At 56.9% G+C, this 25,345-nt stretch overlaps 1 protein-coding gene across 2 annotated transcripts in view; it reads left to right on the forward strand.

The window, feature by feature from the left end:
* The window catches only part of SLC39A11 (solute carrier family 39 member 11), a 97,508-nt gene extending 74,340 nt beyond the window's left edge, over positions 1–23,168 (forward strand). For both annotated transcript variants that reach the window (XM_054222048.1, XM_054222049.1), the window contains exons 8-10: positions 19,720–19,818; positions 21,048–21,206; positions 21,374–23,168. In XM_054222048.1, coding sequence (XP_054078023.1) covers positions 19,720–19,818; positions 21,048–21,206; positions 21,374–21,452 — 337 coding nt within the window. In that variant the 3' untranslated portion in view covers positions 21,453–23,168. The remainder of the gene's footprint in view (positions 1–19,719; positions 19,819–21,047; positions 21,207–21,373) is intronic.
* Positions 23,169–25,345: the final 2,177 nt, after the last annotated feature.

Raw genomic sequence — 25,345 nt, forward strand, 5'->3', positions numbered from 1 at the left:
CTGGAGGAGCTGCCTGGGCTCTGGAAGAGCTGCTGGCACCTCTTGGTGGCTGGCTCGCAAACGGCACCCTGCTGCCGAGCTCCTCCACCTGCCCAATTCTGATTGAATTTTACCCCCACGGCACGCCGCATTCCCTCCGCCCTGCGTGTGCCAGACCCACGCTGTAGTTCTACGCGGTTTGGGGCCACGCAGCGTGTTCAGCCTGTGAATAACCTGCCCCAACCCTTAGGGCTGTGGATGGAAGCCGTGGGTCCTGCCGGAGCATCCGTAGCGTCCCGGGGATGGGTTTGGAGCCCTCCAGCTTGTCCAGCCCCTTCTCTGGCCGGGCACAAGCTGTGCTCACGAGGACCACGCAAAGACACGAGCAAAACCTTTGGTACCCGATGCCCTGTTGCATCCCTGGCTGATGTGCGCATAATATATACACGTCCTGACAGCGTGGGCTGGCACCGGTTGCGCTGCCCTGGGTGCTCCGATGGCAGCCGACACCATCCGGGCTTGTGGGGAGAAAAGCGGGATACACCAGCTCTAGACACCACGTTTCTCTAACCTTTTGAAATAAAAGGCTCTTCAAAAAGTCTGCAGAGGCTCTAGAGATGCTTGAACAAAAGGACTTTTTCTTTTTTCATCAGCTGCTCGGTAGAAGCTAAGAAGCCAGAAGCAGCTGGTTCTTTCTGTGCATTTACAACGGCATTAATCATGTTAGATGAAAGGTGGGGTCTGTACCGTGAAAATACCAATGCAAATTTAGTCAGCTGCAAAAGGAGACAAAATAACTTCATTGCCACCGATCTGTCTGTCACTGTCATCTGCGGGCAGCCCAGAAAGCGCTCGGTGTAGCCGCTCCGCTGTGAAGCCGTTAGGAAATATCTAGGAGTAAAAATTTTAGGTGGCTAATTTGTGATACGTAGGCTTAAAAAATAGCACTGGAATTATGCTTGAGGTGAGCCAACGTGAGAAACAGAGCTGAGGGGAAATTGCTCCTTGGCCAACCTCAGCCCTTGGGGGACACGACAGTTGTGATCCCCCCCCCGTGTCCGTTATTTTGAAATAGCCTTTTAACGAAGCAGCTGCATGACTCGGTTTACCTCCTCCCTTCTGCTTCCCCCCCTGGGCTGTGACTAACCGCGTTAGTGCCGAGCTGCCCCTCAGGAAGCCTTATTTGTTCAAACCTCGAATTGCGCAAAAGTATTTGTGAACGCTCTGAGGCGCTGGGAGCCCGAGCTAAAGATGCAGGCGCCCGGGGATGCTTCGCAATGGCTGGCAGACGTTCCCAGGGCTGGCTGTCACTTCTCCACGCTACCAGAGGACCTTCCTCGCTGCCTTGTGCTCGGTGGATAACGCTGCCTCGCCTGGGGCAGCGCTGCCCGGTTGCGTTGCTCCCGGAGTGGGGAAGGCTCGGCGGGAGCCCGAATTCATTCCAGCTCGCTGCGGGGCCCTGGTGAGACACGGCCATGCTGGATCCCCAAGGGCTGTTTTCGAAGCCACGGGCTTTGGAAATAAAGCAGCGTGTTTGCGGAGAGACAGCTGGGAAAGAAGGGGAGAGCACCAGTTGCTCGGCAAACCGCGGTGGTGACGGCTGGGGGTTGCGGGGAGCCTGGAGCACTGGAGCATCTCAAGGGTGGGTGCTGCAACAGGGTCCCTGCCTGCCCCGGCCGGCCGTCACCGTCCCAAGGGCTTTGCTTTTTTCACGTAGCGCAGCAATGCTCCCCAGCTTCGTTTGGATGAGGGTTAGCACCCTGTTCCCGATACAGGGATCCCTGCAAGGTATGGGATGGTTTAGTGACGGGTTTTTGGCAGCGGTAGGTTGATGGTTGGACTGGCTGATCTGAAGGGTCCGTTCCAACCCAGACAATTCTATGATTCTGTGAAATCCCGCGAGGCTTTTCCTCGGCTGAGGGCTCTCCCCCCATGGCAGGATGGGTGCTGCGGGGCTCCTGCCCTGGCTGTGTGTTCGGGGCTGTGCCGGTGCGGAGCTCAGCCGTGGCAGAGCATGGCAAGGGACCGTTTTCGGGTTTTAAAGCGCCGCAGGGCCGGGCGTGCTGCAGAGACGGGGCTGGCTGGCAGCTGCGGTGGCCAGTAAGGACCAGCACAGGCGGCGTGAGCAGAGCTCTGCAGGCAGAGACCCGCAGCTGATGGTCCGAGTCACTGGGACACTTCGGGGTTTAGCTAAAACCCAAAAAAGGATGGTTAGGAAGCAGGGTGGAATTCTTGCCTTTTAAAAGACCGAGTGCTTCGTGTGTGCTGGCTTCACCTCTGCCATTGCCTGACTCTCTGCGCTCCGGTGGGGTCCAGCCTCTTCCCTCTGTCCTTGCAGGATCCCTCCATCCCCCCCAGCTCCCCGGAGCATCTGGGTGCTGCCAGGCCCCTGCCCGCTCTCCTCCGCGTTTCTTTGCTGCCACCGGGTGTGCAGGCTCCGTTCCTGCGATCGCGCTCCTCCGTGGCTCCTCTCTGCCTGGGCCAGGGCTTGCTCTGGGGTTCCAGCCCCTCGCCTGGCCAGTTGTTTCATTTATGGCTTGTGGTGTGGGGGGAACACGCTTTATTTGTCCTCTCTGGGGATGCTGGTGAAATGCGGTCCCGTGCCCGAGGAAAGTGGGGTCTCAATGGCAGGGCTGGATCTTCGCTTTCGTGCGCAGGTGGGTATCGGTGCTCCTTTGGCTGGGCCAGGGTTAGTGGGGCAGCACACTCGAGCCTTTCTTGGAAAGGTGATGTGGCTTTTGTGGCAGTTTAGAGAGGGCTTAGGATGAACTAATGTCTGCTTTCGGGGTATTTCCCATGGGGGGCTGAGCTGCTGCTTGTCCTCAGGCAGGAGCATCCCTCCCTCCCTGCTGCGGAGTATCCCTCCCTCCATCCCTCCCTGCTGCGGAGTATCCCTCCCTCCATCCCTCCCTGCTGCGGAGTATCCCTCCCTCCATCCCTCCTTGTTGTGGAGTATCCCTCCCTCCCTCCCTGCTGCGGAGTATCCCTCCCTCCCTCCCTGCTGCAGGACCATGGTTTGCCTGCCCAGTTCCTCACAAGGATAAAAACATGGGAAAGTCCCACAGGCTGGAAATAGCGGCTCAGGACAAAGCCGCTGCGGTGACAGAAGAGGAGCGAAACGCAGAGCGAGACCCAGAGCCCTTGCAGAGGAGCAGTGCCCATTGTGGGGCGTGCGGCGAGCCCCGGGAGGGGAGAAGGTCCCCTCCAGATGTGAGCAGGGAGGCATGAGCCGCTCCTGGCTGCCTTCCAGGCAGGAAGGTAAAGAGAAGGGCAGCCATGTCTTAAAAAAGCTGTTTTACCTCCCCCTCTTTGCACACTGCAGCGTGGGGGGAGGAAACCCTCTCCACCTTGTGTGGCTGATTTAACGGGAACCAGATGGGGCTGGAGCTGCCGAGATCAAGACGGGCTTGAATTTGCGCTTCCCTCCCCGCCCCCGCCAGCTCCCCTGCCCTCACCATCCCTCTCGTGGCACCTCTGCGGTTTGGTTCAGGCTTCGTCCCCGTCGTGGGACAGAGGGGACGGTGACCCCGTGGTGCCTGGCTGCATCCCTGGGCAGCCTGCAGGGACACAGCATCCTCTGAGGATGCGGATCCAGGGGGGACGGGGGTCCCGGGGACCGGGGCCGCTGTCTGTCCTCATGCCACGCAGCACGGGGGCCACGGGACCAGGGCGTGCTGCGGCGGTGGCTCGGTAAGAAGGCGGCCTTTGTCACAGCGTCAGGCTCAGGCCGGTCACAAGGGGTGGTATGCGCCAGAAAATAAAATATATTAAAAAAAAAAAAAAAAAGATAATTTCAACCACGGCAGCGTTTTCAGGTCCTGGGTAATTGGTGAGGTCTAAGTTTGGCAGAGGGATCATTTAATTTTGATTTCGGCCAGTGCTGTGAGCCGTCCCCAGCCCGAGCTCCTGCCCAGGCGCCCGCAGCCCAGCAGCTTTGCCGTGGGATTCCCCCGGCACCGGGCGAACCGTGCTGAGATGACGGGTGACCCCTGCCTCGTCGGAAAAAGCATTCTTCTCCTTTGCCGTACGTTTGCTGTCCTTCTTTCACTAAATACCTCCCTGTGCCATGGTTTGAATGGCCAAGCCCGGTGCCCCATCCCCACATTTCTGTTATATTCTGCGTTTTCGGTGCTGGCTGGTCTCGGTGCTGGCTGCTCCAGGCCCCTTCCCCGTGCTCCTGACTTGGATGGGGCAGAGCCACTTCCCTACTTCTCCCATCACAAATATGAGGTGAGTTAGGACAGCGTGGACCTGACTCTTACAGCGAATAACTTGTCTGATTGCAGGTAAGAAATATCTGCAAGTCCGACTCGAACTGAAAAGACAGAATAAAACAGGGGTGGGATTTTTCTGTACTCTTCCTCCCCAAAAGCGTGTCGTGCGTTTTTATTTTTAAATTTATCCCCGTTACAGGGTTAGAAAGCTCATGTCCCTGCTGCTGGCCGGGGAAGCAGAGGTGTCGGGAATGTCCATGCTCTGGGCTCGCAGTCCAAAACCGGCCGTTTCCGCAGAGCAAGAGCCACAGCCGAGCTGTCCCCACCTCCATCCCCATCCCTGGCTGCTGCTCCTCTCCCGCCTGACACTAGGTGGTAACATCCATGTTCCAATCAGCCTGGGCTGGGCAGATGTGGGGCTGGTTCGTGGTCTCCCGTCGCTGTAGGGTGAGTCCCGGAGGGAACGGGGCTCCCAAAGGTGGCCGTTTCGCTGGCAAAATGCCTGGAGGGCAGCTCTGTCAGGTGCGCCGAGAATGTTCGGACAAGTGAAACCGATGCCGAGCTAAATGCTGTAAATGACTTCGAGCAGATGATACACGTAAGGGACTGTAAGTTTAAAAAATAAAGTGAAATGCTTTGTTAAGCCATGGGTGGTCTGGGCACCGTGTCCTCCTAGGATGCCGCGGGTGCAAATGATTGAGAGAGGTTAGAAGCGGTGCGGGAGGGGTTTTGGCAAACCTCTGCCTTAGGATGAAGCCGGGTACATTTAGCTATGGGGGGGGTCAGCTGCTGCCTCTGGTTTAAAGCAGAGGGAGTTGGGGGGCTCTGCTCACAGGGACGATGGCAGCTCACGGAGACGATGGCGGCTTTCCCTGCGTGGCTGGGGAACGATTCTTGGGGTTCACCCGGATCCCCGCGAGCAGCTGCAGCAGTCGGAGGGTGAGCGGGCGGCAGGGGAACCCCCCAGCACTCGGGCAGGGAGAGGTGTCACCCCGGCAGCACCCTCTTTTCCTGGGCACAGTGCTGCCGGGGCTGGAACCCTCCTGGGAGAGGTGGACCCCCCTCTGCAGCGCTGCCTCCACCTCTGGGGACACCAACAGCAGAAGGACACAGAGCTGTTGGAGCGGGGCCAGAGGAGGTCCCAGAGATGCTGGGAGGGCTGGAGCCCCTCTGCTGTGGGGACAGGCTGAGAGAGCTGGGGGGGTTCAGCCTGGAGAAGAGAAGGCTCCAAGGAGACCTTAGAGCCCCTTCCAGTCCCTAAAGGGGCTCCAGGAAAGCTGGGGAGGGACTCTGGAGCAGGGAGGGGAGCCATGGGACGAGACGGGAGGGTTTTAAACTGAAAGAGGGGAGATTGAGATGAGATCTGAGGAAGAAATTCTTTGCTGTGAGGGCGGTGAGCCCTTGGCCCAGGTTGCCCAGAGAAGCTGTGGCTGCCCCATCCCTGGAGGGGTTCAAGGCCAGGTTGGACGGGGCTTGGAGCAACCTGGGCTGGTGGGAGGTGTCCCTGCCCAGGGCAGGGGATGGCACTGGGTGGGCTTTAAGGTCCCTTCCAACCCAAACCATTCCGTGGGTCTGTGACCTGCCCACGGTGAGCCCTTCTCACCTAAACCCCAAGCTCCTCAGGGCAGGGACTGATTCCTTCTCCCCTTCGTCAGCAGCCGAATCCCACCGTAGAGTTTGTTGCATTCCCTTCTGCCAGCTGCAGGCGACGCTGGCCGCGGGTGCAAGGAAGGGGAAAAGTGCACGTTTTTGGGGTGTAATGTTTAACTTGGGCTTGCCCTTCCCCAGCGCAGCTTTTTTCGTGCTGAGGGACCATCCCATGGTGGCACCGGAGCTCCCCCCCAGCAGCCCACCTTCCCCGCTATCTCCCGAATGAAAGCTCCCATTTAGGGCAGCTGCCGAGCGGGTGCGAGTGTGGAAGTGATGTAAACAGATATTTTTTTGATTTTTTTTTTTAATTTTTTCTCCCCCGATGATGATGGTGGTGTTTCCTCCACCGCAGCACAATGGTTCCCATTCATCGGCCCTTTTGCTGGGAATGCTGGCCTTGTTTTGATCTGTTGTGCCCACAGATTGTTTCCTGTCCAGCTTTGGTAAAACAGACAGAAAAGAGGCTTCGAGTTGACAGGCAGACTTTGACTATGGCTTGGAAAATATTATTTCATGGGACAGCCTGTGCCTCCCACGCTGTGTCTCTCAGGCCGGGGGAGGTGGGGGAGAAGAGAAAAAAGGAAAGAAAAAAGAAAGAAAGGAAAGAAAAAAGAAAGAAAGGAAAGAAAAAAGAAAGAAAGGAAAGAAAAAGAAAGGAAAGAAAGAAAAAGAAAGGAAAGAAAGAAAAAGAAAGGAAAGGAAAAGAAAGAAAGGAAAGGAAAAGAAAGGAAAGGAAAGAAGAAAGGAAAGAAGAAAAAAGGGAAGGAAAAAAAGGAAAGGAGAAAAAAGGAAAGGAGAAAAAAGGAAAGGAGAAAAAAGGAAAGGAGAAAAAAGGACAGGAAAAAAAAAGGAAAGGAAAAAAAAAAGGAATGGGAAAAAAAAAGCTTGATTAATGTATGGAGATTGAAACCAGGCAAAAATTTCATACTGTGTTTTCTTTGAATGAATGGAAGTCATTGTGGTCTGAGAGACAGCAGAAGACACGCTGGGTTTTTTCCCCTCCTTACGCACACACATGGAATTTCTGCCTCTCGCTTGTGACTAGAGCCACAGCGGAGCGAATAAAGGGGTTGCTGCCGGGGTAGGATCGAAATTGGGGGGGGGGGGGGAAGGGGGGGACGAATCCTGCCCTCTTCATCAGCGCAGGGCTGTGCACGCACACAGCGAATGGAACCCCCCCAACACATTGATGGGAGGCGAGGTGGGGCCGGACGGGGATTTCCACCTTTCCCCCGGCATCCCAGACAAATTCGGCTCCTGCCTGCAGCGCAAAGCCCGCTTACAAAACAAAACTGTTGGAAGATGCTTATTAAGCACCTTTTAATTAGCCTGGCCTGCAGGCAGATGTTTATTACTAAGCCAGAGTTAACGAGCTGGGTAGGTTTCTCCAGGGCTTTTCTTTTGAGAGCGGTGGGGATGGTACCAAGGTGCGTTTTCACCACGGCTGGTGCTCTGGAGAAGAAAGTGGTCTCGGAAGGGTTTGGTGGGCCACCAAACAGGACTGTGGCTCCTCAGCTGCTGCGTTTCTCGTCGTGGCTAATGAACCTCAGCAGAAGAGATGGAGAGGAGGCTCCTGCCGGCGGTGGCGGCATCTTCCCAGCAGAAGCCTCGGATGTCCCAGCCCCCACGTGCGAACGTGCACGTTGGCTTTAAGAGAAGAAATGCACAATTTAGGTCTTGGCGCTGGGTGAAATGGAGCCGTGGGGATGTTGGGAAAGCAGTTTCCTCCATCACCCACCGGGAGAACCAGGGCTTGTGTTTGGCAGGGAGGGGACGGATGCCCTGCGCTCGCCCTGCTGCGGCGACACAGCTGATGGATGTGCGCTCCTCCTGCCAAAGCCTTCTGATTCTCTCTTGTCCCATCAGAAAATGATATTTTATTGAAAAGAGGTATTACAGCTGCTCTGGGCCAGTAGGAAAAGGAAGCAGGTGCGTGGGTATCCAGGTGAGGTGGGCTCAAATTGCTTCCCCCCCGGAGATGTTTGCGGGGCTGTGCTGGATCCGGCAGCGCCTCTGCCTGCGCTTCCCCCTCACGAGGCCTTTCCCGGCATCTCTGTCCCCTTGGATGGAGCTTCCCGGTTCCTGTTTGTCGCCTGAGCAGATGCTGCAGGATGGCTTTGGTGTGCTTGGTTTGCAGAGCAGGTGAGATCTGTTGGAGGATGGCCATGGCCGGCGGAGCAAGGTGGCCTCCCTTCCCACTCCTTATCCTCCACGGGCAGACTTACACCGCTGACAGACAGAAGCCAGACTGATCACGATGTCTTGGCTTCATCCTGTATCCAAGAAAAATTATCTGCGTGAATAAAGCAATCATCGTGACAGCAAACACGACGGCGTGTCCAGCCTCTCCCGGAGCAGCTCCGCAGCTCCCGATGGCTCCCGGCACCTTTGCGTGGCCGCGTCTGCGGGACGGGCAGAAAAACCGCCGTGGGAAAGCCGTGTGGCCTCCGGTGTTTTCCTTGAGCTGCCTTCAAAGCTACCAGATGTTTTCCGCACCAGGAAAACATCCATTCTCCTGCAGCGCCTGGGTAGTCTGTGGTCCTGCAGATGGACCTGCTTCCCGTTTTGGTGCGATGCTGGTTAACTGGGGTTAACCAGTTAAACCTGGGGTCTTACGGTGCTTTGCTGCCCAGTCCCTGATGCAGAGAGATGCGGGCAGGGAGCAGAGTACAATGTTTTCCCCTCCTGGGATGAGGAGCAGAGTACAAATGTTTTTCTGGTCCTTAAGCGTGGTAGCTCGGTTTGCTCACAGCGATCCAGAACGCTGGAGACTGAGTTCAGGGTGAATTTAAATCCCTGGGGGAGACTTCCCCAGTGCAAACCAGGGACCCCAGCAAGGACCGTCGCCTGCCTGCAGCACTGCGGGTCCCCTGGGCGATGGACCCGGTGGGAAGGTCCTTGTGTCCCACCATTGAGCAGAGCCGGGGGAGCCGAGCTGAGCCCTCCTGGCAAAGGAAGCCCATCTCGGATCCGCGGCTGCCTCAGGCAGGGCTCCAGCCGGGAAAGCAGCTCCTCGGTAGTTCTTGGCAGCGAACCGCGTCTTGAATGGTTTATCTTGGCCTCGCAATGCTGGTCCTGCCTCCTGCCAGGCTGCAGAGGTCGGGATGGGTCCGTCCGTCCCCCATCCCCGTGCAGCGGTGCCAGGGGGATGCTTTTTAGAGGATGCTTTTTTCATTCTCTGAGTCTGGCAGACGGGCGTTTGCCTGGCCGGGGGCGGGGGGGGGGTTCCATTGCAGGGCTGTGTTTAGGGGCAGCAGCTTGGTCAGAGGCCGCTCTCGGTGGACGATGCTGTGGGGGAGCACATGGAGGCACTGGGAATCACGGAGCAGAGCCGTGCACCAGCTGCCAGGGCCCTGAGAGGAGCCGGGCAGGGGGTGAGGGAGATGGGGAGCATCTTCCAAAAGCAGCCAGACTGCAGGAGGTGGAGGTCTTCTAGCGAAAACAGGTGCTTTGTGCTCTCCTGAAATTCAGAAACCCAAATTCAAGGTGCTTGAAGTCAGTGCCTCAGCAGGGGAGACCTGCCTGAAGTGACGGAGCCGGGCTGAGCAGAACCCCTCAGGCTCTGTGGCTTGTGTCTGCATGTTGGAGGCTCCTTCGCCACCTTGGTGCCGGCAGGTTTGGTGGCAACACCCGTTCTTCTTCCCTTGCCCATCCCTTACCCGAAATGGGCTGGTTGAAAGCCCCTGGCAGCCCAGTCTCCGCTGGGTCCCGGCTCCTGGGGCTGGATGGGTGCTGCAGCCTCACGTATTGCCCCGGGCTGGAGGAGGAGAAGACCTCCCAAGACAGCAGGGAGGTCTCCGAAGCCTGGCTGGAAGCCGGGCTGCTGGCTGCGAATCCCTTTGCTGGCTGCTCGCATTTACATCACCGTTTGTGTAAATAGTCTCCCCTCCTCTTCTCTCTCACTTCTTCCTTCTCCCTTACTCGAGTGTCTAGACCGAGAAGGGTTTTTGGTTGATTCGTAATGCTTAGGAGAGACAGCTGGCCTCCCAAACAACATCTGGCTGGGTGGAAAGTCTGTGTAACGCTTGCTTTCTTCTCTGTCTGTGGTGGTCACTGCGTCTGCAGATAGAGCCCGAGGGACAGGCGATGCCCGGAGCAGCTCCGATGTGGAGCTCTTTGGCTTCTCTTCCCTCTGCCAAAGGGCTTTGCAGGGACCTGCCCAGCCTTTTCCCTGGCTGTGCTGTTGGCCAACTGAATGGTTTCTGTGGCTGGGTGCTGCAATGGCCAAAGCCACCCTTAGTGGCCTTGCAAGAGAAGGCTTCAGCTCTGCGTTTGCAAGAGCCCGTGAGCAGCAGCTGCTGAACACTCTGTGATGCTTCCATGGGGCCGTGTTCATCCCGCGCCCCGTGGTGGAGGTGAGGCACTCACGGTTTTCAAGGCAACCGCGTTGGGTGCCTGCATCATGCCCTGGTGTTTTGCAGGAGAGCGGCTGGGGAGGCTCCCAGTGCCGGGCAGGATCCCGGAGCAGTCCCGGCTCTCTGCGGTGGTCCAGGCTGTGCGGGATGCTCCGGCCGGAGGATGGATAAGGATTCCGTAGAGGATGGGTTAGTCGGGAGGGGAGCTGCGGCTGGCGGGGCCAGGCTGTGTGAGCTCCTGCCCTTGAACCTTGAACCCATGGGACAAAGCATCGGGCGCTGCTCCCTCCCTGGCCCCAAAAGCCAAAACCTGGCAATGAGGTGTTCTCCAGGACCTCACCCCAAAGGCCTCTCCTGCCCCAGCTTTGATCGACAAAGTGCACGTGTCCGGTTCCTGTTCACCTTAAAATAAAAGCAAGAGGGCATAGAAAAAAGCAGAGAAAGAAAAAAGCCATTATCCCTGTTTATCTTATCAAGATAACGCCAAACAAGGCTCACTTTGAACACTGGGTTCGGTCTTTGCAGCCCCAGTGGCCTGTTCCTCTCTTTAGCCGCCTGGTTTAAAAATAAATCCTCCGAGGAGGGGAAGCAATTTGAATGAAGACATTGTTACTGTACACGATGCGATAATGGGGCCTTTTATAGCTACAGCTGTTAGTAAATTGTTTAGTTCCAGGTTTTCGGGCGGCATAAAGGAGCCGCTCTGGTGCTTTCACGCTCTCCCCCGGCGCATTTCAACAGCGATGCTGCAGGAGAGGGAAGAGGAGAAACCATTTCAGTGCTTTTAATTTTGCTCTTTGCGAATGATCCCCATCAGGATGCGAACGTGGATGCGCAGGAATCGTCTGGGGGCCGCTCTGTGGAGCCCTGCCCCGGCAGCGAGCTCATTCCGGAGGGAATGAGTGGGATGCTGAGCTCCATCACCCTGTTACTGCAGGCACCTGAGAGAGGACGACTGAAATATATATATATATATATATTTATCTGTATGTATAGCTGGGCTTTGATTCCCTTCAGGTTCTTTTCACTCCCTAGCAAGGAAGAAGAATACTGTCTTTATTAACTGCGCTCATCCTTCTTCCCTTGCTCCAGGCTTTTGTTTTCTCTAAGCCATCGGTGGCTGCCTGGCTCTGGAGGACAAGACAAAAAAAAACCCCTTAAAAATTCCTCCCCCCCGCCAACCATTCCCCTGCCCCCAGCGTGTTATTTGCACTGAGATTTCTGTGGCATAGAAAATTATTTTACGTGTGGGACGTGCTTATGATTTGAAGATTCGCACAAAGGGGAGAGGGTTGGCGTGTTCGCATGAAGCTATAAACATTAATTGGCAGGTATTATTGGGAATTTTTATAGGTGGGCCCTAATCCCAGCCCTGCTTTGAGACCACCCAGCTTCTGTGTGTGCATTTAATTTTTTTAAAAAATATTTTAATAGCCTTTATAAGGTTCCGTATCTCCCTCCAGCTCTAGCCCTACCCGAGACCAATGCAGCCACATCGTTAAATCCTGCTTTAGTTATGGGCATGCCTAGATGCATATGTAAACATTTAGATTTTCTGCAGCCTGACGCTGTTTAAAATAGAGTTAACGAGGTCTCGCATGAGGGTCATCTTAAGGTATTTAAAAATAGGTACTTCTGATTTGTAGGGTCTTAACTGAAGCGAAGGGATGGTTGGAGTTGGAAGGTGCTGCCTGCGGCTCCTCCGTGGCTGCCGGGGAAGGATGGTCTTGGCTTTTGCTCAAAAATAGAGACTTCTGTCCAAGCCATCACTCTCAGGAGCCGGCTGTGACGAGGTGCGAGCTCTTGCCATCCCAGCGGACTGGTTTTTGTGGTCGTCGCTGTTCTGCTTGTAAGAGTTTGGTGGGATTTCCAACGTGTCTGGGAGCCGGGTGTCTACAGGACTCAGGGTGGCCCCTCACGATGCCAAGCTTTTCTCCAAACGTGCTTCTGAAAAAGGAAGGATGCGGTGAATAACAGCAAGGGCACGTGTTCTGCAGCTCTGTGTGCTGCTTTTTAATGCTGCCTTCCTGTCTTTATCTTCGGAACGGGGAAACTGAGGCAGGTCCCTGCTGGACGGGCAGAGGGGAGCCCATCGCAGGGGCTGAGCATCTCCTGGGGCTCACCGGCGCCGGGGGCATCCTCCCATCATGGGCCGGGTGTCACCTCCCCGTCCGGCTGGGCAGAGCTGGGGACCGGCTCCCGGGACCCGATTTGAGATGCTGAGAATGGGAAGCGATGCTTTTGTTCTTTTCAAGTATCTGTTAACATTTTAGCTGATGGAAAACTCTCTGCGCAATGGATTCTGCTTTTCGTTACGTGCCGCGAGAGCAAGTGGCAGGACGAGGGCAATCGCCCTCGGTTTGCACCTCCGGCAAAGGGGGTTTTGCAGGGAGCGAGGCTGGGGCTCGGTCCCGTCTCCTGCTCGTTTTGCAGGTACCAGCCTTGGAGAGATGGAGCCGGATGAGGCTCGGCTGACGCTGGCCGGATCCTGCGCTCGCAGGTCGCGGTCACGCTCTTACCCGGCAGCGGGAGAAAGCACCGAGGCTCACCCAGCGTTTCCTGCCCAGCTCAGGACACAACGAAAGAGAGAAGAGAGCAGGAATGCGCGGGGCGCATGAAACCTGGCTTTGTGCTTCCCACATCGGGGGAGATGTGAACTTTTACCCTGTGTGTGAGTCTGACTCATAAATCAAACAGTTACATAAATAACCAGGCAGATAACAAAGATTTGAAAACCCCAGAGGAATAAATAGCCCTGAGACAGTGGGACCCCTCCGTGCGATCCGGCGGTAGATGCACGCCTGCCACGGCAGAGCCACGGCTGCGGGCCAGCCTGGCACCGCCACGGTCTCCAGCACTTATTGCCTGCCTGGTTTTGAACTTGCTCTTGCCGGCAGCCGCTCATGGGGGTGTCCAGACCCGTGTCCTTTCAGCTGAGCCCTTCTGGCTTCGCTGGGGATAGGGAGGAGACGCTGCAGCCCCACGGGGCGTCTGAGCCCGGGCTGGCAGCGCCTGGTACCCAGAGCGAAGTCCCTTGTTTGCACCATGTGTCTCGCAGGATGCTCTTGCACCCTTGGCCAGCTGCCTTTGAGGCTTGCCCACCTTCGTGCGCCACTCCCTGGTTTCCTCGGCCAATTAAGCTGTAATGATAATGCCCTGGTGGTTCATGCGGGAAGGGTTCGGAAGGTCCGTCCTCCCGGGGAGCGCAGGAGGATGCAGCGAGGAGGATGCGCAGGAGGATGCAGGGGATGCAGGGGGCAGCTGAGCTTTGTGTTTGAAGTGCGGCTGGGGAGGGGAGGTCGGAAGGAGCCCAAGAGCTCGTGTGGGTCTGGCAAAAACACGGGTACCGCGGGCAGGACGCAGAGCACGGCGACACGCAGCACTTTGGGCGAAAGGAAAAATAAAAGTCCCACGTGTTTTAGCAAAGTGATGTAACCCACCGATGGAACCAGCAGGGGCACGTGAATGCGTTGGGGTGCCTCATGCCCAGACCCATCCCCATCGCCTGGGGCTGCGGGATGCGGCCGGCTGGGTGGCACGGGGGCTTCCCCCTCCTGCCCACCCAGAGCTGAGGTTTGCCGGGGCGGGGGGAGGTGGGTGGCAGCCCCCTCCTGGGCTGGCCTGGTACCGGCGGGGGTTTGTGTTGGGAAAGCCAGAGAATTTCTAGCTCTTCAGCTAAAGTTCACGTCCCGGCTGCTGCAGTCGGAGGGGAGAGCAGGTTTTATGACTTTGAACTTAGCTTACGCGCCTTTGGGATAAATTAAGGGTAAAATTTCCTAAAATTGTAAATGTTTAGTGCGTGCGGATGCAGAGCGGGGTGTGCTTAAGGCTGGCGGAGGGCCAGGCCAGCAGATGTGACACAGCCCAGGCCACATGCTGCCGACGAGCCCAGCCGTTGAATGGGAAGCGGGAGGGAAGGGGTGGGAAGAGACATGGAAGTGGCTACCGAGGAGCAGCGCCGAAAGGGCCCAGCAGCGGGGGAGCAGGCGTCGCTTCCATTGGGATGCACCCACCATGCGTGGCTCCAGCAGAGACCCCGCATGAGCTTCTCTGTTCCCGGGAGCAGGCTGTGTAACCGCTCAGACCCGTGTCCGTGTCTTGCGCTTTTGCGGTTCTCACAGGAGGTGGGTGTCCACGCGACTGTCCGGCTCGTTCCTGCCTCCTGATCTCTGCAGCTCTTCCCCCAAATTCTTTCCTGCCATTTCTCCTCTTCCCGTTGCTTCCTCTTAGCCGTACTGGCTGACTTCGGTGCCGTTTAGAGAGCACCTCGCTCGTGGCACGCTTTGGGTGGAGGCTCTGCCGTCAACTTCCAAATGAAAACAGGGTGCCTATTTTTTTCAGATTTCATTCAGATATAACTTCCAACCTGGCCGTATGTCTGTGTAACTGGGAAATCATGCAGTGGTTACTAGTCTGGTTGTCTCTTTGTCGGTAGGGAGGAGAGCTGAGGGCTGTCAGGCTCAAGGCGTCATGCGATGGGCAGCACACGCTGCGTCCCCTGCCCGGGATGGGACCACACGCTGCGTCCCCTGCTTGGGATGGGAGCACACGCTGCATCCCCTGCCCGGGATGGGACCACAACCTGCATCCCCTGCCGGGGATGGGACCACACGCTGCGTCCCCTGCTTGGGATGGGAGCACACGCTGCATCCCCTGCCCGGGATGGGACCACAAGCTGCATCCCCTGCCCGGGATGGGAGCACACGCTGCATCCCTTGCTTGGGATGGGACCACACGCTGCGTCCCCTGCCCCGGGACAGGTTCCCGCGTTGCTCTGTGCATTTCCGTGTCCCCGTGGGTAACGGGGCTGGTGGCTGCACTGAGGAGGAGGAGGCACGGTAGGTTTGTATCCACTTCTTTTTCTGTAATGGTTTTGAGTGTTTGTGATGAAACATACTGCGTTATCAAAGGACAAATCTGCGTCAGTAACATCCTCCCACCTGCTTTTGTAGATTTGGCCTTTAAAAATGTTGCCAGGAGCCCCGTGCACCTGCGGATGGGTCTGGCTATTCCTGAGGACTGGAGCGTGGGCCGGTGGCTGTCGGGGATGATGGGGGGGACCGCGGCCACCCTTCTCTCCCCCCGCAGCTCTCCGTCTGCCTCCTCGCGTGAGAGCCTCCGGTATGCCGGGGCAGAGCGTGCCGGCAGCGGTGTCGAACAGGTAGGGCAGGTCTGGGGAAACGCTGAGGGCCCTGCGCTCGCCGCAGAGCTCCTTCCCACCTGCGAGCCCTGATCAAACACCTCGACGGGCGGCCCGAGTGGGAGCCATGATGTAATCTTGGGAACCCAAAACAATCGGCCCTTTCATGGCAAGACGATAACAATCAAAACAGTATGTAAGGGCCTGCCATGCAAGAATACACATGCACATTATACACTGGAGGGAATTGAAAGCCGTAGTGAAAAGGGGCTTGTTAAGAATATGTAGCCTGCTTTCATAATCAGTTTGTAAAAGAATAGGCCCTTGAAAACAAGGGTTTAGGCTTATAGAAGGCTTTCTGTGCCTTGACCTTGCAAATATGCAGAGATGCCAACTTTTTTTTGAAAGTGAACTTGGAGTCTCCCAGCGTGGTGCCATTGCAGTTGGCAGGCGAGCTGGGGGTAGGAGGTCCAGCCCCGGTACGTCCCTGGGGGATGTAGAGTCTTTCCCTCTCACCACGAGGAGCTGGTCCTCGGTGGTGCTCTGCCAGGATGCCACGGTTTTACCTTTTCTTCCTTAAAACTGTAGCGCTGGGCTCTGATGCAGGAGAGGATGAGCCAACGCAAGGGCAGACCCATCCCAGCGTCGCTGGCTCTCTGCGGAGCTCATGCGTAGACAGCGCGTGTCCTTGTGGTGTTTCTGTTCCCAGATCGAGAAGGTTATAGAGGACATCCCTGTCCTCACCGTCGTTTTACAGATGGGGAAGTTGAGGCAGAGAGCTGGGGACAAGGTAACCTGGCCAACGCGTGTTGGCTCTTTGATCCTCGATGCTTCCAAGGACACCTGAGTCCACTGTGCCCAGGCACAGAGACACACGAGCGACATTCCCACATTGGCCAGGGTGCTGGTGGCAGAGCCGCTAGCGGGACACACGCGTCCCCAGGCAGAATCTGGTGTGGTTTCCACTGGGCTGCTCTCTCTTTACATCAACGCCCGTTTGTAGGCCGGGGCTGAGCCACTGGTTATCCTCCTTGTCTGTGACGTGTCTTCTAGCTGGACACGGGTCACCCATCAGACCAGGTGGGACGCGCTTCTAACACCTCTCTCTCATTTATCCCCCACCTTCCTCGCTTTACAGACCCTAATGTCTCTAAAGATTTCATTCTGATGATTGTCCCTCTGCCTACGTTGGCTCATCTCCCCGTTGTCGTCTCCTCTGTGTCCCGTAGCCCATCGTGGGCTCCCGGAGCGTCGGCTCCCCTGGGCCAGACTGCTCCGGTCTGTCTTTGTGCATCTGTTTTACAATGTGCTTTTTTGCAGTCGGGGGAAGCTTTCCAAGAATCCCCACCTATTTCCGTAATAAGGACGCCTTTGTTTTCCTCGTACACAATGCAGCTTTGATTCAGTTGCTTTCTCACCAGCCCTGTTGCCGTCAGCTCGACACGGGAGCTCCGGAGAAGGTGTGAGGTGTGCAGGGCTCGGTGGCGAAGGGGGAGAGGAATGTCCCGTTGGGATGGTTTTGTTTCACAGCTGGGGCATCGGAGGTAAACGTGCTTTGCCTTCGCACCCGGACGTCTCCCGAGAGGCTGCACTGGGCAAACAGAGGTGGCCCCTGCCCGGCGAGTGGAGGTAGCCTCCGTGCAGCGAACCAAGGCAAAGCAAATAGGAAGGCTTATGTGTTCCTGGCCTCCGCAGTGTCACGGCGTTGTCCTCATCCTGATGAGATTAGTGGCCCCGGGAAAGGCTCAAAAGGCCCCAAACTCCAAGAATTGTTCAGGCAGAGCTGCAGCGGGAGGAAGCGTTGAAGGACGGAGTGGCCCTGAGCTGGGGGATGGATGAGCAGAAGACCTTTGTGGGGACATGGAAGGACCGGAGTTCCAGGAGGTGACCGGGGGCACACGTAGCTGTCTCCCTGCCGAGGGCTGGGGGCAGTGGCTGGCCTGGCCCTGGCAGGTCCCTGTCGGTGTTGGAGCATGCCGTGACCCATTGCACGCCGTGGCACATTGCTCGCCGTGGTGTGTGGACGCTGGGGCACGTGGCACGTTCCTCCCTGCAGCCAGTTGCTCGCTGTGCTGGCCGAGCCGGCTACAGCCCCGTCCCCGGCATGAGTCAGACCCACTGGGCATCTGGCACTGCCCCGCGGTGGCCCAGGCTATAGGGCTGGGACCGGTTCTTGCCTTTGGGGAGCCCCGATGGGTTCTGCTAGGGGTGTGCGGGGGAGAGAGGGGAGGAGGAGAGCCGGGGCAAACCCACCCGCCTGGGCTTCTCCTGACGGATCTTTCCCTGGGATAACATCCCTCCTGCCCCTTGGGCTGCTGCGGGGCACGGGGTCAGCGCGGGGTTCCCCCCTCCCGGCGGGACCGGGGGCGAGAGGGGGGCTCACCGCCCTTGCCGTACAGACCCCTCCATTCACACCTCCCTCTCCCACCCCATTAATTTGTTGTGGTCGGGGCCAGTAATAGCTGCTTTGTGCGAAGGCAAGGGAAGGAGGGGGGAAAAAAAAAAACCCAACCCAGCGCACAGACAGCGGCTCCAGTGTTTTCTAAAAGGGATGTTTTTCCCCCTCCGTTCTCTCTCTCTTTCCCTTGAATAATGTTTTTGATTGTAATAGCCTGTCCTGGTTAGGGAAACCCACAGCCTCTCCCCCTTCCCCGCCCCTCTCTGTAAACCCTAGTAGAAGTTTAAACAACCCGGAGAGATTTTTCTCACCAGTCTTATTTTACTAATAGGAAACAAGTGTTTAAAGGAGCGAAGGGAGCTTTCAGCTGCTGGCAAAGGAATAAGTGACCTTGCGGAGAGGCGCCGGGGTCCAGCTCGGAGCCGGGGGCAGGTCGCAGCCCAGCACCTTGCTGCTCTGAGCCCCCCGGGGACGGTCACGCTCTCGGTGTCCCCCCAGGGACGGGCCACAACCGGCTCCACCAACACACACCAGCGAAGCCACAAAATGCTCCAACTGGGGAACAAATGACAGTTCGCTCTCACGTTCCCTCAGCCTAAGGAGCCCCCGCCATAAAAAACGAGCCCCGTTTGGTTTGGTGCTTGCGACATTTCTGTTCCTTGGAGGAAGAGAAGGAGAAAAACCCCATATCCCAATTTCTTGGTTTTCACCAAAAAATCCTGAGCTGAAAGGGCCCCTGGGGCGGAGGGGAAGAACCGTTCCCAAGGCTGGAGCGAATCCCGGCTGAGGATGGGTGACGGCATGGGGTGCCGGGAGCAGCGGTTGCTGGTCCCGCGTGGAAGATCCAACGAAACCCTCCCGCTGCAAAGCCAGCATTCGCGACCGCCAGCTGTTGGCGGAGCTATTTCCATTTTGGATAAGCTCTGGGCGACGTGGGGGTCCCGCCTTAGGGCAGCTGCGGGGGGAGGCTCGGGCAGGAGCGCAGGGGGGGCGCGGGGTGCTCCGAAGGTGGGTGCTGACACGGGCGTTGGGTCTAAGCATGGGAGGGGAGAGGGCGGGCAAGGAGAGACCTCACCTGATTCCCTGCCCTGGAGCATCCCTTCACACCTCCCAGGGCTGTCCCGCGGTTGTCAGCTCTAAGAGCTGCGTTTTGTGCCGCTGGGGACGTGGGGCTTTGCTTGGGGGGGTTCAAGGTCGCCGTGTCTGCCTGCTGAACCCCCTTCACCGGGCGATTCGTCTCTCGTGCCTGGAGAAACGCTCCTCGCCGCTGCTGCCGCCTCCTGCGCTGCTTCACCCATGGACGCACCGGCTCTGGAAGTCCGAGTGCCGCCTTCCCATGGGATGCCAGAGGGGGAAAAAAGAGAGAAAGGAAGTGAAATCCTGTGGCTGTAATCCACTTCTGAGGAGCCCGCGGCTGTAAGGCCCCTGCAGGGGGCTTTGGGTGGCTATGGTTATGGTGGTTATGGTTAAGGACGGTGTTGCGGAGACCTGGGGCAGGTTACAGGAGAGGGACCGGCCGTACCGGGGGCTGCGTTGGGGCAAAGCCCCCCCAGGAGGGAGGAACCATCCTCTGGAGGACCTTCAGCCCGGCACTGCCCCAGACCCTGGGGTCCAGGGATGCTGCGGCTTCCGGGACGCCTCCGGTTGGAAGCACCTCGTGGGGCCTCCCGGGATGGGGACAGGTCTCTCCTCCTCCATCTGCTCTCCGTCGCTCCCAGGGCTGGTGCTGCAGCTGATTAAATGCCGTGGAGCTCTTTGAAGATGAAGTTCGCCGTGTTCACGTTAAATATTAGCACAACTAGCCCCAGGGCTAGCTGCACTTCCATTCCAAAGGCATATCTTCATTAATGTCGGTTTGGTTCTTTCCTAGCTCCCAGCAGCCTACCCCAGATTGTGCTTTGCACCTAATATATATATATATATATATTTTTTTTATGTACATATATTTATATACACACACATTGTGTTTTTTTGTGTGGGTAGGAATTTAGCAATCGGGATTGGGATTCAGAATTTCCCGGAGGGCCTGGCCGTCAGCCTGCCTTTGCGCGGCGCTGGATTTTCGACGTGGAAAGCGTTCTGGTAAGCCGAGCTCCTCTCTGCCCGCGGGAACGAGAGCCCTTCGCCGGCCGCTCCTGGCGAGAGGGTGCCCAGAGATTCCCTCCCCGTCTCCGTTCGCGTTGCTCCGTCATCGAGCTGCCCTTGGGATGCCTCGGCGGGTCCCGGTGGGCGAGCTTGTGGCGAGCTCCCGCATCCTGCCCTAAACAGGGCGGGTTTGGGGGTTTTTTTGAATTTTTATTTTGTTTCTTTTTTTTTGCCTCTCGCTTCACTCCGGGCTGGGTTTCAAATTGGCTTTTTTCTTTTTTTTCTTTCTTTTTTTTTTTTTTTCTTTTCCCTTTTCCCCCTGAGGTGAAAAAGCCAAGGGCATGAACTCTGCGAGCGCGGGGCTGCGTTCCTGCCCGTGCACGTGTGCTGGGCCGGGTGATGGATGGGAGGGCGGGGGGGCGGCGTGGAAACCGCTCCCGCCACAGCTTTGTTTTCTTTTCCACCCACCCACCTCCCAGTCAGTAAGAGCAGCCGGTGCCGGGACTTGCACCGGGATCGCTGCTGCCGGGAAGGGAGTTCCCATGGTCCGGGAAGTTAAAACAATCCTAGAGGGGAAGAAAACGAGGGGGAAGAGCAGAATTTCATCCTGGTTGAGGCTGGGGCCAGATGTGCTCTTTGGGATTGAGCCGTGCTGGTTGGAAATGTTTACAGGATCACGGAACAGTTTGGGTTGGAAGGGGCACTTAAAGGTCATCTCGTCCAACCCCCTGCAATGAGCGGGGACGTCTTCAAGTAGATCAGGTTGCTCAAAGCCCTGTCCAACCTGGCCTGGGATGCGTCAAGGTCATTATGACAAGGTAGATGGGGTGTCTCCCACTTCTCTGGGCAACCTGGGCCAGTGTCACCATCCTCATTGTAAAATATTTCTTCCTTATATCTAGTCTAAATGTTTCCTCTCTGACCCATCCCTGCCCACGAGCTGGATCCCCAAATCCCGCAGAGCTCTTGGGGGCAGAAATCGGATGGTGCCTTAATTCCCTTCCTGGAAAAATCGTCTAGGTTGGGTGAAACCACCTTCATTGCCCGTTTAAAATAATCCAGGTGGCTCGGCTTGGTGTGGCTGGGTGGCCAACCTCCTCCTGGAGGCGGTGGCGTTATGGAGGAGGGGGGGGATGGGGAGCTGCAGAGCCCCGGCAGCCCCCCGGGAGGGCTGTGCTGCCCCTCGCGCCGGGTCCCCGGTGGCTTTTAGTCTTGGTCTTTCTCAGGTACGGGCAGCTGAGCGGCATGGTGGAGCCCTTAGCTGGTGTCTTCGGTGCCTTCGCCGTGGTGGTGGCAGAGCCTCTCCTCCCCTACGCCTTGGGCTTTGCCGCCGGAGCGATGGTCTACGTGGTGATGGACGATATCATCCCCGAGGCACAGACCAGGTGAGACCCACGGTGACCTCCACTAACTGCGGATAGACACGGGGGGAGGCGCAGAGGACTCTGGAAGATCCTTTCTCTTGCCCGGATGAGATATAAGCAGCGCTTCCCTCATCCGAAAAGCCGGTCCTGGCTCCCAGGAGCTCATGCCATCCCTTTTCTCCCTGCAGTGGCAATGGGAAGCTGGCTTCCTGGACCTCCATACTGGGATTCGTGGTGATGATGTCCCTGGACGTTGGGCTCGGGTAGGGCAGCGCACCGTTCCCCAGGAGAAGACTTCAGAGCCATTTGTGCGGCGGCGTTTGGAACTGGACATGCATTTATCCTCTAGACTTTTTTTTGTACATATATATTTTTTTTTTTGATCGCGTTTGATGTTGATCTCCTATAATTTTGTATCTCTTCCCTCCCCTCCAACGTCATGTCGGTGGTTTTCAAAGCACAAATACGGGTGGTTCCTCGCGGGTCCTGGTTTCCTTTCGCCACCAGGTTTTTCTTTTCCTTTTGGGAGGGTTGTTGGACGCCGCGTCGGCTGGGCTGCAGGTCACCCTGTCCTGTCCCTTCCATCTGCAGGTCACCCTGTCCTGTCCCTGCCACTGCAGGACACCCTGTCCTGTCCCTTGCACGCTGGGCTGGTTTCTCTGTCAGGTCGCTCTGGGTTTTGATCATCTTTGTGCTGTAGGAGATTAGGAATTCACTGTCGCGTGTTTAAGCTGGTCTGTGGTTGAGTACCAAGGTATTTGGATGGAGTAAACTCCTTGCAGGGTCTCGATTTCCACACGTATTTCGAAAGGCAGGTGGCAGGCACCGGGGCTAGGATAGCACATACAGCACTCCGGGGGATCGCAGGGCTCGTGTATCCCGCTGGTCCTTGGGAATGTTTTAGGGGAATAGTTTTGATGGGTGCAAATATTTCAGGCAAATAAAAATGAATTTTGTTTGGATCTCCGTAGGAGGAAACATCATTTTTTCCTAAATTTATCTCCTAAGTGGAGCTCTGTTCCAATGCATTGTGTCCAATACCTCGAGGTTTTCTCTAGGAAAAAAAAAAAAAAACAAAAACAGGAAAGAAGAATATTTGTGTTTTCTAGCATGTACTTTTCAAAAAGGCAAGATGTGGTCATCCATGTGTCCATGATGTGCAGCAGGATACGCTTCCATGTGGGCCCATGACTCTGTCTGACCTCCCCGAGCGATTGCTGGTTCACGGCTGCGGGTTCCAATGGTCCGTAACTCCCCGGAGCCCCCACAGGTTCCTCCCGGCGCTGGCCCTGGTCGCACGTCGCCCTGCGGAAGAGCTCGGAGCTGAGCCAGGACCTGAGCGTGCCGTGGGCCCTCGTCTTCCTGAGCGGCACCAGGATGAAATAACTCATTAATTATCCTACCTGGAGAGCCAGAAACACGCGCCGTGTGTACCTGCCTCTTCGCCCTCTGCTTTTCGAGCATCTCTTGTTGGACGGCTGATCCTGAGCAGGCAGGATTGGTCCCTTCCAGGCTGCGGAGTGAGCCCTGCCCATCCCTCCCCGTCCCCCGCTGCACGCTCCAGCGAGGAGCAGAACGCCAGGTCGGGAGGGTGCTGCGAACCCACACCTCCCTCTTCGCTCAGGATGCTTTAGGAACCCTACAGAAGGGTTCGTTAGACCCTGCAGCAACAAGAACTGGATCTCCCGGCTGCCGCCGGCATCTCAGCCCCTCTGCAGGCTCTCGGGGGAGCGGGGCTGCGAGCGTGGGGCGTCACGGAGCATCCTTCGGTCCCGCCGGAGATGCTGCGGGAAGGGCAGCCAAAGGGAACAGGCTTGAATAAACTAAACTAGAGCCATGCATTTTTGTTTGGTTCTCTCTCTCTTTTTTTTTTTTTTTGGTTGGATTTCATTTGTACTTCGTTTGTGTGTCGCTCTGGATGATACAGAACTACTATTTGCCAATGGATTTGACCTTTTAACTGTGATTGGTTTCAATAAATGGGAAATTCAGAGGTTGCACTGATTTATTTTCGTGCCGGGAAGCCGCAGCTTTGCTTCTCCTCCCTCCGTTCCACTGCGTTTCTTTTCTCCAGCTGAATTGTTCCTGGCTTGTCAGAGGTCCTGCCTCTCAAGCAGGAAGGCAGCCTCTTTGGGGAGGAAAAAAAAGGGGGCACAGGGGAGATTTGGGGTTACGGGTCCCAGCAGGAAAACCGAGGGGTGTCAGGACCCTCTTTTTAAAACCAGGAGGTGAGAGATGTCCCTGCCGCCCCGGGACAGGGAGCTGGAAGGGACCTGCCCTCGGCCAGGAACAAGCACCCTTGTCCCCCGCAGCCAGTGTCTCCTTCCCAGTGCCACCCGCAGAAAGGCTGAGCAATCTCCCACCGCTCTTCACCTCGTTTCTAGACACACGAGAAGCATTTGTAAAGCTTTTAGCCCTCGGTTTTCAGCCAAAAGCCTTCACGTGGAACTTAAAAATCCTCAGGGGTGTCCACGGGTTGGGATTTCTCGCAGAGCGTCGGTGATATTTTCCTGTTTGATTTCTGGCGCGTGGTGTAAGCTGGTACAGAAAAACACATTATACATTTAAAGGCAGCCTTGTAATCAGTTTGCTGTGAGATAATATCACGCAAAGCATTTAATCCCGCTTAGATGTAGCCAGCCGAGATAATTATGTACATTGGACCCGTAGGAAGCGGGTGGGGAGGGCGATGCAGAAAGCACGTAACGTAAATCCTTCTTTTCTGTTTGTACCCTGGAGGTGAATGAAATTTTAGATCTAGTCCTCGGTGTGACTGAAAAGCTGGCCGGGGGCCAGGCCTGAAATTACCCCTGGAAACCAAAGCTGTCAATGGCAAGGTGGAGTTCGGAGCGAAGGCGACAATAAATGGAGCAGAATGGAGCCGGGCTCTCGCAGACACGGAGCCCGAAGGCAAGGAGAGGAAGGTTATCCCCTGGGAGCGGGGTTTTGGGAGAGCGGGATGTGCTTGGTCCCACGCCCCCTTGCCTGGATGCCGGGATGCAGCCAAAGCTTTGCCCCCCCCCCGCCCCGGGGTGGTCCCTCCCCAGCCCATGGCTCAGCCCCCTTGGCAAAGCCGTTGGGCGTCTCTGCCCCACTGAAATGGGGCAAAACCCCCGGCCAGCAGCACGGCAGCCTGCACCCTCACGGTGGGCACCGGGGGTCCGTCCATCCATCCTTCTGATGGGTGGCAGTCGGCCTTCGGAGGGGCACGGCGGAGCCTGGACCGGTTTGAAACGTCCTTTGCGCCCCTGACAAGTGTAATATTAAATTGTAGCATCAACGCTGGTGATTTCCCCCCCCCGCTACTAATTTTTCAGTAAAGCCTCACATCTACAAAACCTTCAGATTCTTGGGGTTTATCTTAAAACATGAATAACTTTTTGCATTGGCTGGAGGAAAGCTTAAACTGTGGCTCCCCCCCCCCCAGCCAAAAGCCTCAAACCCCAGAAGGAAAAGGGAAAGATCTTCCCCTAAACAGCCCGTGCATGTGCTTCTGCCACGGGCTTTAAAAAACCCCAAACCCGCTATAGGTTTGTGGGCTGCTTCCTCATGCTTTTGGGGATGTTCCGGGGTTTTGCAAGCCCTGCTAATGACGGAGGGTGACCCGAGAAGTGGAAAATCCCCCAATTTTTCATAGCCCCGGAGGAGGCTGCGTTTGGCAGGAGGCGAAGCTCGGCGCGGCGTGTGCGAGCACGTGTGCCCGGGGCACGGAGCTGGGGCTTGGAGAGCTTCGCCAAGCAAAGTCGCTGCGAAAAAAGCCCGGCGACGCAGCGCCGGGTGTATTTTCCTGCTTTTCTTGTGCTTTTTTTTTGTTTTCCTCTTTCAGTGGCTGAACCACCGAGACCCTTTCCTGCAGGATGGCTGTGGGCATGGTCCGCCGTCGGGCAATTAACGGCTGGTGAGAAGATGGTGGAGGAATCCACGGGGAAACTCCCAGGGCCAGAAGAGCTGCCCGGGGCGAGCGTCGGGTTGGGCTTGTGACTGAGTGGTGGCTGGAGAGGCTGCTGATAGCTCGGCACCGCTCGCGTGTTTGCCGGCGGATTAGGGCTTTGGAGAGGGGATTACTTGGGGCTGCCAGTGCGTAATGCAAAGCGTTGGGCTTCTCCCTTCGGGGATGCGGCTGATCCATCCCACCCGGAGCAAGGAGAAACCGTCGTCCC

This window comes from Rissa tridactyla, chromosome 15, assembly GCF_028500815.1.
Source record: "Rissa tridactyla isolate bRisTri1 chromosome 15, bRisTri1.patW.cur.20221130, whole genome shotgun sequence".
In the NCBI taxonomy this organism is placed as follows: domain Eukaryota; kingdom Metazoa; phylum Chordata; class Aves; order Charadriiformes; family Laridae; genus Rissa; species Rissa tridactyla.